This window comes from Epinephelus lanceolatus, chromosome 19, assembly GCF_041903045.1.
Source record: "Epinephelus lanceolatus isolate andai-2023 chromosome 19, ASM4190304v1, whole genome shotgun sequence".
Taxonomy (NCBI): domain Eukaryota; kingdom Metazoa; phylum Chordata; class Actinopteri; order Perciformes; family Serranidae; genus Epinephelus; species Epinephelus lanceolatus.
Genome location: NC_135752.1, coordinates 579,346 through 592,593, shown reverse-complemented (window position 1 = coordinate 592,593; position 13,248 = coordinate 579,346). Strand labels below are relative to the sequence as shown.

Sequence of the window (13,248 nt, the reverse complement as noted above, 5' to 3'; positions counted from 1 at the left end):
AGGATTTTAAGTACTTAGGGTCAACAGTCCAGAGCAATTGAGAGTGTGGAAAATAGGTGAAGAAATCTGTGCAAGCAGGTTGGAATGGGTGGAGAAAAGTGTCAGGTGTGATGTGTGATAGAAGACTACCAGCAAGATTAAAAGGAAAGGTGTACAAGACGGTGATAGACCAGCGATGTTGTTCGGTTTAGAGACAGTGGCACTAAGGAAAAGACAGGAGGCAGAGCTGGAGGTAGCAGAGATGACAGTTTTGAGGTTCTCTTTGGGAGTGATGAGGATGGATAGGATCAGGAATGAGTACATCAGATGGACAGCTCATGTTAGATTCTTTGGAGATGAAGCCAGAGAGGACATACTGAGATGATTTGGTATGTCCTATGATATAGTGGGATAGTGAATATATCGGTAGAAGGATGCTGAGATTGGAACTGCCAGGCAAGAGGCCTAAAGGAAGACCAAAGAGGAGATTTATGGATGTCGTGAAAGAGGACATGAAATCAGTTGATGTGAGAGAAGAGGATAAGGTTAGATGGAGGCAGATGATTCGCTGTGGTGACCCCTAAAAGGAACAGCCGAAAGAATAAGATACATATATATATATTTTTTTTTCTGCTCTAACATCATGATCATGTGAGGCAGAAATATATATCCTGAAGCTTTTGGGAAACAGTATTTCAGTACTGTAAAATATTTCCAGGTACTGTATCTCAAACATGAAACACATATAATTTCTTTGTTCCTTTGCTTCTCAGGCTGCTCTGTCAGAGTAGCCCTGTAAATGGATGGTAAATGGACCTGCATTTGTATAGCACCTTTCTAGTCATCCGACCACTGAAAAAACACTTTTTAAACTAACAGTCACATTCACCCATTCATACTAGAGCTTAAATCGGGCCCAAAAAATCCAGCCCGACCCCACCAGCCCGTGCATGTTCTGTCCGAGCCCGACCCGGTTCATCCCTTGAACTGTAATTATGAGCCCAAAACCGGTTTAAACCCAACATTTTTTAAGGATATGAACGTGGACATATAGACGGCTGACTTTCGTCTTTCTTTCCATGGCAAGCCTTCGTCATGTGCCTCTTGTGCCCCCCCAGGTGCGATAAGTAGTTGGTTCCATAGCCTAGGTCTATTATGAGGAGCCCAACCCGTCCGGGCCCGAGGATAGTGGCGGGAAATTACGGCCCGACCCGGGCCATGGGTCGGGTCCAGATCGGGTTCAGGCTCGGGCAGAGAATCTAAGCTCTAATTCACACACACATTCATACACTGGTGGCCGAGGCTATAGACTTTGGGCTTTTTTACTTTGCAGACCTCATAGATGCATAAACATGCTATACTATACTAAAGAAGAGAGAAAAACCCAGATAGCATCTTTAAGGCTAATCTATACTCCCTTTCCGTACACAAATAGATCCGTCCATTTCAAATGTTGTATATGTCACTGCCCTCCATGCATCCTTTAAGATAGTATATAAACAGCCAAGAGATGGCACTAGAGGGCAGAGTCAAAAGTTTCACACAACAAACTAGGCGGTGGTGGAGATAGTTGTAATATTCAAACAGAGGCAACATCAAGATGGCACCACAGAAGGCTGCCTCGGTGTTTTGGTGTGCATTGTTTTGCCTTGTTTTGTTTGTAAACCCTGTTTTTTGCGTTAGTTCCCGAATCTCTTTCACCAGAGAAGAGCTTATGAACATCAGGGGAGCAACTCCAGTGGATATTTTTCCAAATTATCTTGAGCCTTCAGTGGATTTGGCCAAAGGTGTCCTCACCTTTGCTCATGCAGTGACATGCCGGAGGAGGGGGAAACGTGCCAGTGCGCCCGTGCTTCTCCGCCAACGCAGACACCGCACACCGCTGCCAGGTATATTTCTCTCCAACGTGCATTCGCTGGCCAACAAACTGGATGAACTTCAGCTACTGATGGTGAAAAATGGAAACTTTTCTATGTTGGGATTCACAGGACCACAGATTATTTGTCATTTGATAAAATCTAAACTGGACATTTAAAGGCTTCCTTCTCTGCATGCTCTTTGTTCTCCAAACAAAGACAGCTATTTGACACCCATCTCCACTTCAGTGAGACACAAGTCTCACAACTTGATTGGACAGGACTTTTACAGTGACATGTGACTCTGTGATGTCACAGGCATCTGTAGAAGGTCTGCTCCCTTCAGACAAATCTCCCTCTTACTCCGGAACTGCGGAGCAGCCCACACCTCTTTCCTGCTGGGCCTGGAACAGCCCAGATGCTCAGGCCCTTGCTCCTTGCCCTGAACCATCAAAGGTGGGGCTAATTCTCACAGATTCTCTTTTTCCTGGACCATGACTTGCCCACGCTCAAGGCTGAGGCAAACCTGAACCAGAGAAGTTAGACTTGCAAGCACAAGGTTTGCAAGTAGCTTCCCAGCAACAAGGAACTAAGTGAGTTAGCACCCAGCATCTAACTCTGCAAGGACCCCAAGCAACTGGCTTCCTCGGATCGGAACCTTTGGAACAAGGACCCAACAAAGACTGCACCTGGAACCATCTTCCCAGCCTTCTTCTGCAGGCTAACAAAGCAGTACACCACCAACTGACTCTTTCTCCCATGCACTCAAGGATCGGTAACGTAACAACTGGGCATAGCTTATCACAGCTTTACAGGCTAAGCAAGACTGTTTAACTTGTTGTATGTGATTTGATGCTGTCATTGAGTTATTGTTGTGATTGTTTGTGGTTAGGTCATTGGTTAGCTGGCTTCGCCAAATCTAAGTGTTTAGTTTGCTAATACTGTTCACAAACAGATTCTTGCACACAACTAAACAATCTCTGCACCAATCCAGACTGTTTGCAACACAAATCACATTCACATAGACTCATTAACAAATAGGCTTTCAACAGAGCTGCACCAAACCAGGCATCTCAAAGTTCCCGCTTCTTTTCCTTTGTCTTTGTCCTGAACACACGGTCAGACAAACACCTCCCCCGACCTGAAGCAAGCTTTGATTCGGCCATCTTGTAGTTCTCTGTTGTCAGCCATTTTGTTTTGCAGGCAAAAGGGCTCTTTGATCACCACACCTGCCTTTCTCTCTCTCTCTCTCTCTCTCTCTCTCACAAACACACACACACACACACACACATATACACACCAAGCTTGTATATAGTTAGTTAGAATTTGTGTGTTTTGGTTTGCTTTGCTTCTTTGTGAATAAATATAATTCTTTGGAATCATACCTGCTGTCTGTTTAATGTTGCACAAGTATGAATGAATAGTCAACCTCTGCTGCGTCAAGAACTGCGAAATCCTTCAGGCGTTACTGTTAATTTTGGTTGTTGTCATTAATTTAATTATTAATCAAAACTCCAAATTAATAGTTCAGCGTATTTTATGAGACTGATATCTTTAACTGGCTATCATTTTCTCTTTACGGGAATGGTGCCCCACGAGGTGATTTAATGTTAATTAAGTCACATTATTTAACATAATTATTATTAATAATTATTAATTATTTCCAATAGCCAATTGATCCCAACATAATTGGTGCCTCTGTGTGATGCCCTAATATGTTTATCACAACATATTTGGTGCCGCCGTGTGAGACCTAAAATTATGTTCCCAACATATTTGGTGCCTCCATGGGAAGCCGAATTTAAATCCCTACATCTACATCTGCAGTTTTGTGCTTCACAGAGACGTGGCTGTGTGGATTGATACCAGACTTCAAAGCGGATCATGACACAGAACTTTCCAGCAAAACTAAAGGTGGAGGTACAGTATCTGTTTTTACACTAACAGTGGCTGGTGTAATGGCATGACAGTGATCCAGCAGCACTGCTCTCCTGATCTGGAATCTTTTTCATCAACTGTAAACCTTTTTACTCCCCCCGTGAGTTTGCTTCATTCATTCTGGTCGGTGTTTACATCCCACCGCAGGCCAACGTGCAGGTGGCACCGCACACACTCACCGTCCTGATATTGTGTGTGGAGCGGACTTACCCAGACTCCTTAGTTATTGTCCTTGGCAACTTTAACAAAGGTAACCTCACCCATGAACTCCCCAAATACAAACAGTTTATAAAATGTCCGACCAGAGAGAAGAATATCCTTGATCACTGTTACACAACACCTATCACGCCGTCCCCACTGGGCCACTCTACGCCACTGTTCACCTGATTCCCTCATACAGGCAGAAGTTAAAGCTCTGTAAACCTGTTATGAGGTCATCTAAGAAGTGGAGCAGTGATGCTGTGGAGGATCTTCAGGCATGTTTGGACACTACTGACTGGGATGTTTTCAGGACCGCCACTAATAGTCTGGATGAGTACACAGAGGCTGTGACAACATACATCAGCTTCTGTGAGGACTGCTGTATACCATCACGCATCATGGTGAGGTATAACAATGACAAACCCTCGTTTAGTCCTAAACTCAGACAGTTGAGGCGTTCAGAAGAGGCATTCAGGAGTGGGGACAAGGACAGGTTTAAAGAGTCTAAGTACAGGTTTAGCAAGGCAGTGAGGGAAGCTAAACGGATGTATGCTGAGAAACTACAACACCAGTTCACAGCCAACGACTCTGCTTCTGTCTGGAAGGGGCTCAGACAGATTACAAGCTACAAACCTAAACCCCCACACTCTGTCAACGACCTGCGCCCAGCCAACAACCTGAACAACTTTTACTGTCGATTTGAAAGTCAATGGGACAGTCCAGACACCATCCCCCACGACCACCAGCTCCATCCCACCAGCATCACCTCCCCCACCTCAGCAGGGGCCTGCCGCCCCCCTCAACTGCCCGCACCTATGCCCCCCTCCTCCCCCATCACCACTCTCACAATCCAGGAGAGGGATGTCAACAGGCTCTTTAAGAGGCAGAACCCCCGCAAAGTAGCTGGACCAGACTCTGTCTTTCCATCCACCTTGAAGCACTGCGCCAACCTGCTGTCTCTGGTGTTCACCCACATCTTCAACACCTCACTGGAGACATGCCATGTGCCAGCCTGCTTCAAGACCTCCACCATCATTCCCATCCCCAAAAAGCCAAGGACTACAGGACTTAGTGACTACAGACCAATCGCCCTGACCTCTGTGGTAATGAAGTCCTTGGAGCGTCTTGTGCTGTCACACCTCAAGGCCATCACCGACCCTCTTCTGGACCCTCTGCAGTTCACCTACAGATCCAACAGGTCTGTAGACGACGCTGTCAGCATGGCTCTCCACTTCACCTTCCACCATCTGGACTCCCCAGGAACCTAAGCCAGGATCCTGTTTGTGGACTTCAGCTCTGCCTTCAATACAATCATCCCGGCTCTGCTACAGGACAAGCTCTCCCAGCTGAGTGTGCCTGACTCCACCTGCAGGTGGATCACTGACTTCCTGTCTGACAGGAGGCAGCATGTGAAGCTGGGGAGACATGTCTCCAACACCCGGACTATCAACACTGGATCCCCCCAAGGCTGTGTTCTTTCTCCTCTGCTCTTCTCCCTGTACACCAACAGCTGCACCTCTAGTCATCAGTCCGTCAAGCTCCTGAAGTTCACAGACGACACCACCCTCATTGGACTCATCTCTGACGGGGATGAGTCTGCCTACAGGTGGGAGATTGACCAGCTGGTGACCTGGTGCAGGCTGAACAACCTGGAGCTCAACACTCTTTAGACAGTGGAGATGGCTGTAGACTTCAGGAAGAACCCAGAACATCAGCTCCCTTATAAAGAAAGCACATCAGAGGATGTACTTCCTGCAGCAGCTGAAGAAATTCAACCTGCCAAAGATAATGATGGTGCACTTCTACTCTGCCATCATTGAGTCCATCCTCACCTCCTCCATCACCATCTGGTACACTGCTGCCACTGCCAAGGACAAAAGCAGACTGCAGTGTATCATTCGCTCCGCCGAGAAGGTGATTGGCTGCAATCTTCCCTCCCTTCAGGACCTATATGCCTCCAGGACTCTGAGGCGTGCAGGAAAGATTGTGGCTGATCCCTCCCACCCTGGACACAAACTCTTTGAGACCAAAACCTCACGCCACAAAAACAGTTTCTTTCCATCTGCAGCTGGCCTCATCAACAAGACCAGAGACCCTCACCTACTCTGCCCCCCCAACCCCCACCACCCAACCCCCCGTAACACACAGTCTGACATTTCTTCATCATCTTGGTCATTCACCTGCATACACTGCATTCTGTTGATTTTGCACATCTGTACTTTGCACAACTGTTATTTGCATACAACCCTATTCATGTTTACAGTGTACATATTTTTATATTTTTGATATTACTATTATTGTTATTTGCATTCAGATTTTATATTTAATTGTTTATAGTATTTCCTTTTTATACATATGTTTCTAATTACTCTATATTTTTTATATATTTTATATTCTTTGTTATGCACCAATACACCAAGCCAAATTCCTTGAATGTGAAAACCTACTTGGCAATAAAACCAATTCTGATTTTGATTATGAGACAGCATTGTAGACAGTGGTGGTCTGTACAGCCATATTAGTTACATCCAGACGTGTAGATGGAGAATTCTTTTCAGAAATTACAAATTATTTTTGTAATTATTGGTTCAGTTTTTTTTCATGGTTACTACTAAGTTTCAATACTGTCTTGTATAGATATTATATTTTTAATGGTAATTTGTGCATAGTTGTGTTTATTTTTGACTGATGCTGGTCCAGCTTTGGCTTGCCCGCAGACCCTTATAGCAGGGAGCTAGCCCGTTGTGGTCTTGATCCTTTCCAAAACTGCTCACAGACCATTGTAGGAGAGGGACTGTTGATGAGGGACTGGCAGTCAGATTCAGCTGTGATATTGGTTGAGAGAAGGAATAAGATAAACCTGCAGTTTAAAGGCACCTTTGGCAGAGCTGTAGTAGTAATGCATGACATAATGTGTTCCTTTTACGGCTTTTGCTTTAAAGTAAAATACTTACTCATTGAGTAATGTGTAATGAATGACTGATTACAGTTTACAGCTTTCCACACATCATTACTCAAACGTGAACCTGAACCAGATTCAGTGTCTGTACTGTACCTCAACCTGAACGAGTACCTGTATCTCAAAAGATCAATCGATCAATCAGTTAATCAGTCGGTTGGCCAGTTGGTCGCTCGGTCAATCAAATAAACAATCACGTCTTTGTCACACAAAGTCATGTAACTCTAGTGAAATGCGATCCCATCAGCTCCTGCTGCATTTTAGTTTCTTTTTTTCTCTAATTAGATTTGTAGGCTGCTGCTTTATGATTGTCCATGTTTCCAGACTGTGTGCGGGTTTATGGCATCTTGAATGGTTTTGTACTGTTTCTGAAATTATGTAACTGTAGTTTTGGGTACAGCTGCTTCTGTTGTTTTACAAATTAAATCCACCAAAAACTCAGTGTGTTCATTGTTATGCCATCAGTAATGTTGACGGTGTGTTTTGGAAAGTGCTCCAGACTCTGATACTCCCTTTCCACCAACATGGAACAAGTTCTGTTCCACTTCCTAGACCTAATTTTGAACCGTTCAGAGCCTTTTGACCAAAAAAATAAATTGGTTCAAAACCCAAAAACTTGGTTCACAGCTGAAACCAAACAAAAAGCAGGTTTTTGACTTGAAGTGCAAATCGTGATGACATAAGTCGACGTGTCTTATTCTAGAGGTTGGAGGGAGAGGATGGATAGGGCAACAACGGTAACTGATAGTTGGTCCACGCTTTTTTGGGGTAAAAACAAATAAATGTAATAACAGAACAAAAGTTTGTAGCTAATCAATGTGACTGGTAAACTTGCTTCCACTGTTTATTTCTATTGTGCATTATGCAACACCCTTGGTTTATGACATTTCCTTGTTTAGAATGGTTTCACTCAAAACTGATGGAAATGCAAGTGGGTTCATTGAATAGCACCAAGGTTCCAAGAATCCTGAACAGAACTGGTTCAAGAACTAGAGCTAATTTGATGGAAAAGGGGTATGATTGGATGATAGGATTTTATCCTGATATGAGACAATAAAAATTGGTGAACATCATACAGTAAGGGTCCTTAGGCAAGACTCCTAATGCTATACCTGCCTACTTCAGATATGAGTGATTACAATACTGATGAAGTCATACCGGCTGGGATGTCACCCGGGTTAACAAGGTCCACATCAGTTGCTAGGGAACCAGGGCAATCTGATGACAAATGGCTCACTGGAACAAGATATACATGGAGAAGGGCGGAGAACACAGAACTGATGGAATGCTACTACATCAGCAATTCCAGAGAGAGGGGATATATGCAGAGAATGTGGGACCTATTGAAACCTCGAAACCCACAATCAAGACCAACTAAGAAACATCTGGTAGCACAGTGTTCCAACATCCACAACTGCCAACTACTATCACAACTAGAGATCAATGAAATACTTCAACAATGCTACAGCAAGAAAGAGCCAGGATGACAGGTCAGTGGGGGGATGTCATCATCACCCCCACAATCCGGGATTGGGTACCAAGCCCCAGTCAATACAAACAGCCCCAATGTAAGAGCAGCTGACCTGAGAAGGAAGATCATGAGCAAACTGGAAACCTGGAGCCTCCGATGAATCCTGAAGCTGAGTTGCCAAGTACCTTCAGATGAACTGCCAGAAGATGTGACTGCTGCCCTAAATATCATCCCTGCAAGGACCATCACGGAGAGCTGATTCACATCATCACTGTAAGCTAATTCACAGTACAGCAACAGTAATCCTGGAGATGCTTGGATACAAGATGGACGTGATACATAAGAACCAGGGATGGAAGAAGAACCATCCATGGAAGAGACGGTTGGAGGCCAAGATAAAGGCAACACAGAGAGAAGTTACCCAACTAGCAGAACTACACAGAGGGAACATGGTGAATAAAGGAGTACCAAGGAAATACAACAAGCTCTCCATTCCTGAGGCCCTTGAAATTGCCAAACAAAGACTAACAGCTCTGGCCACCCAGCTGAAGAGATACACCAAAGAAGTAGATGCCAGGAGAATAAACAGGATGTTCTCCACTGAACCAGCCAAGGTGTTCTCTCAGTGGCAGAGAAATAACAGCAGGTCAGACCCACCAAGAGCTGAGATGGAAACATACTGTAAGGGCATATGGGAAAGAGAAGCATCACACAAGACTGATGCCCAATGGCTAGTAGACCTAAGAGCTGGCCACAGCAACCTCCCCGAACAAAAACCAGTAGCCATCTCAATTCTAAACCTTTACCAGGTAAAAACTCGTTGAGATCAAAAGAAACCTCTTTTTCAAGAGTGACCTAGCCAAGAGGGCAGCACACAATAAAAACACATAACATTCAGGTTTCATACATACAGAAATGATAAAAAAATATAGTTTCAGGTGTGCATAGGTAATATAGGAGTTTAAGTGCAAGAACACTTCCGACAACTTTCAAGCTCCAGGTCCTTTAAGATTTCTTTGAAAGCATCATGAGAAATCAGTTCAGGGAGTTTTAATGGCAGACACCCAGGAAAGAGTGTCAAAGATGAGAGTTGGACAGCACCGGGCCCTGATATAATCCATACATGCTGGCTGAAGAAGCTAAATGCACTCCATGAATGCCTAGCAGCACCGATGACAATAGAAACCTGATGAGGGCAAAGAGGCGGAGGAGCAAACAACATGGAGGGACAAGCCCTGGGACCCAAGGAGGTGGCTGATATCAAGAAGACCTACCAGTGGCTGGAGAATGCTGGACGGCCAGACAGCACAGAGGCACTAATCATCGCAGTACAAGAACAGGCCCTAAGCACATTGGCCATAAAGGCCAGGGTCTACCACAGCAGATCAGACCCAAGGTGCAGGCTGTGCAAAGATGCCCCTGAGATGGTTCAGCACATAGTGTCAAGGTGTAAGATGCAAGCAGGATCATCGCACATGGAGAGGCACAACCAAAAGGCTGAGATAGTGTACAGGAATATCTGTACCCAGTATGGACTCGAAGTACCCAGTGGGACACACCACCAAAGGTGGTTGAGAACAACAGGGCTTAGATCCTGTGGGACTTCAGCTTCCAGACTGACAAACAACTGCTGGCTAACCAGCCAGAAGTAGTGGTGGTTGACAAACACCAGTAGATATATATATCTTTTATTTAACCAGGTAAAAGCCTCATTGAGAAGAGGGCAGCGGTGATAGATGTGGCAATACCAGCTGATAGCAACATCAGAAAGAAGGAACACGAAAAAGTGGAGAAGTATCAAGGGTTGAAAGAACAGCTGGAACAGATGTGGAAGGTCAAGGTTGACGTGGTCCCTGTGGTAGTAGGAGCACTCAGGGCAGTGACCCCCAGACTGGGAGAGTGGCCCCGGCAGATTCCAGGAGCAACATCTGAAGCCTCAGTCCAAAAGTGTGCAGTCCTAGGAACAGCTGAGATCCTGCACAGAACCCTTAAAAAACTCTGGTAGAGGACCCGAGCTTGAGGATGACATAGACACCACCCTAAGAGGGGGAGAGGGTATATATATATATATATATATATATATATATATATATATATATATAGGCTGTGTCTGTGTGTTTATTGTTTGAACAGCTGTTTTAATTTATTCATTTTCTTTTCATTTGTCCATGAATACATATTGACATACTTGCCTGTATGGTTGTATGAATATATATTACTATACAAATGACTAAAAATCTATTTTTAAAAAATGATTCTCATGCTCTGGAGCACTGAGCACCAAACATATTTATAGCTGTGAACACAGACACTACAGTCATGTTTTTTCTACAGATATGAATGGTTTACAAAAAAAATAAAAAATCGTATTAAAGCATATCCTGTAAAAGCACTGTCTAAACCAACTGGTTGTTTGATCTTGAAGGTGTCTCACCAGTCATCTATGAGGCTTCATCTCATCCTAACTTCAATTTCAAACAACCTCCGTTTGCTGGTTTGCTTAGCTCATTTGGTTAACAACAGCAGCTTCCACTATAATAAACCCTGCTGCTATGCCAATATTGACATGCCGGAAGTCCCTGAGCAGATAGAGGCAGTGTTTGCCAAAGCACTGAGACACTTATCTAAACTGTCTGCTGTGAGACCACAGTGGTAATAAGCCTATAGCTGTGAAGAGCTGTGCAGCAGCGAAAATCATGGCTGTGGCCCACAATTTATAGCCCCACCGTCAAAGACGCTTATATTTACCAGCAGAGATGTCAGTCTGGCTCAGTATGGGACTCATTCTAAAGCCTACAAAACTGGAAGTGTTTGCATAGTGACTCCACTCTGATTATTGCTCCAATAATAAATCAGTTATTTTTAACTGTTTCTCCAAATAATTCACAAGTTAATTAGCTCTCAGTTACTGTCATAACAATTACAATGGACAGATTACATCTTGCAAGTGGACATAAGTTGTGCTTTTCCTTCACACACGCACACACACACAAACACACACGCACACGCACACGCACACGCACACACACACACGATAATTCCTCACCTTGGCTTAGCCTTTGCCTTTTGTGTTGCTCTTGCTGTTGCTGTTGTCTGCGGGCTAACTTCTTTATCTGGAAATAGATCAACAGTGTAAAAGCTCGCTATGTGGCTGATTGGCATTGATTGGAGGAGACACTGACTAAACAGATAAAAAAAACTGACTGATGATACATTTGAAATATGTATCATTATTATCTTGTATTGTTTAGTGACATCATTAACAAGTCAAAAGATGCACCTGAGATCATTACAATATACATTTTATATAAATGAAGGAAACATAACAGCTACACATCTTAATGACATGCCGTTACTTAAAGGGGCAATAAGCGGAAATTCATCATTTCTAGATTGAAGGAATTTAAAAAATCGCTATGTGAAGAACTAGGGGTGTAATTTCATCTGGAGTATAGCATGACCTCACACACCCTCTCTCTGTGTTAATCTCCAGCCCCTTGTTTACAAGCCGGTCCAGCTGCGCGTTCATGTACGTTCATGTGAATCGCTGCCTCCTCCTCCCTCCTCTCGGAGCCCTTGGCCCTCCCCTCCTATAAAAGGCTACAGCCAGTGAGCAATGGCAGCGTGTATTTTCGAATGAAATGGCAGAGAGCGGAACAAACGTTCACCCGAGGACGACCAGGATCCGACATTACCTCTAAAGAAACAACGGTCGTTGGCAAAGAAGTTGTCAGATAAAGAAAGGGACAGAACTCGGATTAACATTGGCCTTGCATTTCCAAGGTGGAGAGCATTGCGAGGACTAAAGGAGCTACAATTTGAGCTAGCTCTTCTTCTCCTGGACAGGTACAACATAAAGTCAAATGTCTGTTTTAATTAGTGTTACAGTAACGTTTGGCACATGTCGCTATGTCGGTTCAATTAAATTTAATGTTACAATCGTAGCATGGGTTAATGTCCGGAGCTTGAGTTATTAGTGGCTCTGTCCCTGCAATGGGTTAGTGTTAGGTGTGTATCCCAGCAGCCCAGCTAACATTTGCAATTAGCATTGTAAAATGTAGCCAGGCTAAAACATCCCTCTCACTCACGGAGAAGAGTAGGAACGTTAGCGTTAGTTCCCGGTGTTAGCACTAGCCGGGATCCAGCGATGACTCGAGCCGAGTCGGCTGCCACTGGCTACTGGAGTAACAGCTATGGAGCGCTTCTACCAGCTCTTCTACTCACTAAGCCTCGCCTCCATCTCAGCAAATATATTATATTATAATATTTATTACAGGTACTATCATCATTAAAGTAAGCAGCGTAATAGCTAAACACAGCAGAGACCAAGAGTGAGTGAAAGACATCGCTAACTGCTAAACTGGGGTCATCCCTGTGTTTCCAGGGTTCTATGTTTCTATGTTCCCCACTTAACCCTGCAAAAAGGGTTCTATGTTTCCCGCTTGGCTGAGCGGGCAACATAGAACTTGGGAAACATAGAACCTTTTTTGTGTAAGCGGGGAACATAGAAGCTTTTTTGCAGGGTTAAGCGGGGAACATAAAACCTCTTTTGCAGGGTTAAGTGGGGAACATAGAACCCGGGAAACATAGAACCCTGGAAACATAGATACGCTCCCGCTAAACTAAGCCAAACTAAGTTGGGTGTTTAGGTTTTATTTCCTCACCCCTGTAGCAAGTGTATCTGCCTCTAGTGAAACCGGGGCTAACCGGTGCTTCCTCCTCAGGCTCCACTTCACTCCACTGCTTCTTCACACTTTAACCTGAATAACAAACCAGAGCTAGCTAGGAGCATGACCGGAAGGAAGCACAGCCAGTTAGCCTCCGCTAGCTTCCCAGCTAGCCCT

At 44.3% G+C, this 13,248-nt stretch overlaps 1 protein-coding gene and 2 pseudogenes across 1 annotated transcript in view; 2 read left to right on the top strand and 1 right to left on the bottom strand.

Moving 5' to 3' along the window:
• Positions 1–13,248, bottom strand: part of LOC117269471 (LIM homeobox transcription factor 1-beta-like) — a 202,208-nt gene that overhangs the window by 22,367 nt on the left and 166,593 nt on the right. The window contains exon 6 of the mRNA XM_078162379.1: positions 11,451–11,517. Within this exon, the coding sequence (XP_078018505.1) occupies positions 11,451–11,517 (67 nt within the window). The remainder of the gene's footprint in view (positions 1–11,450; positions 11,518–13,248) is intronic.
• Positions 8,256–9,594, top strand: LOC144458782 (uncharacterized; annotated as a pseudogene).
• LOC144458749 (uncharacterized) lies at positions 9,625–10,409 on the top strand (annotated as a pseudogene).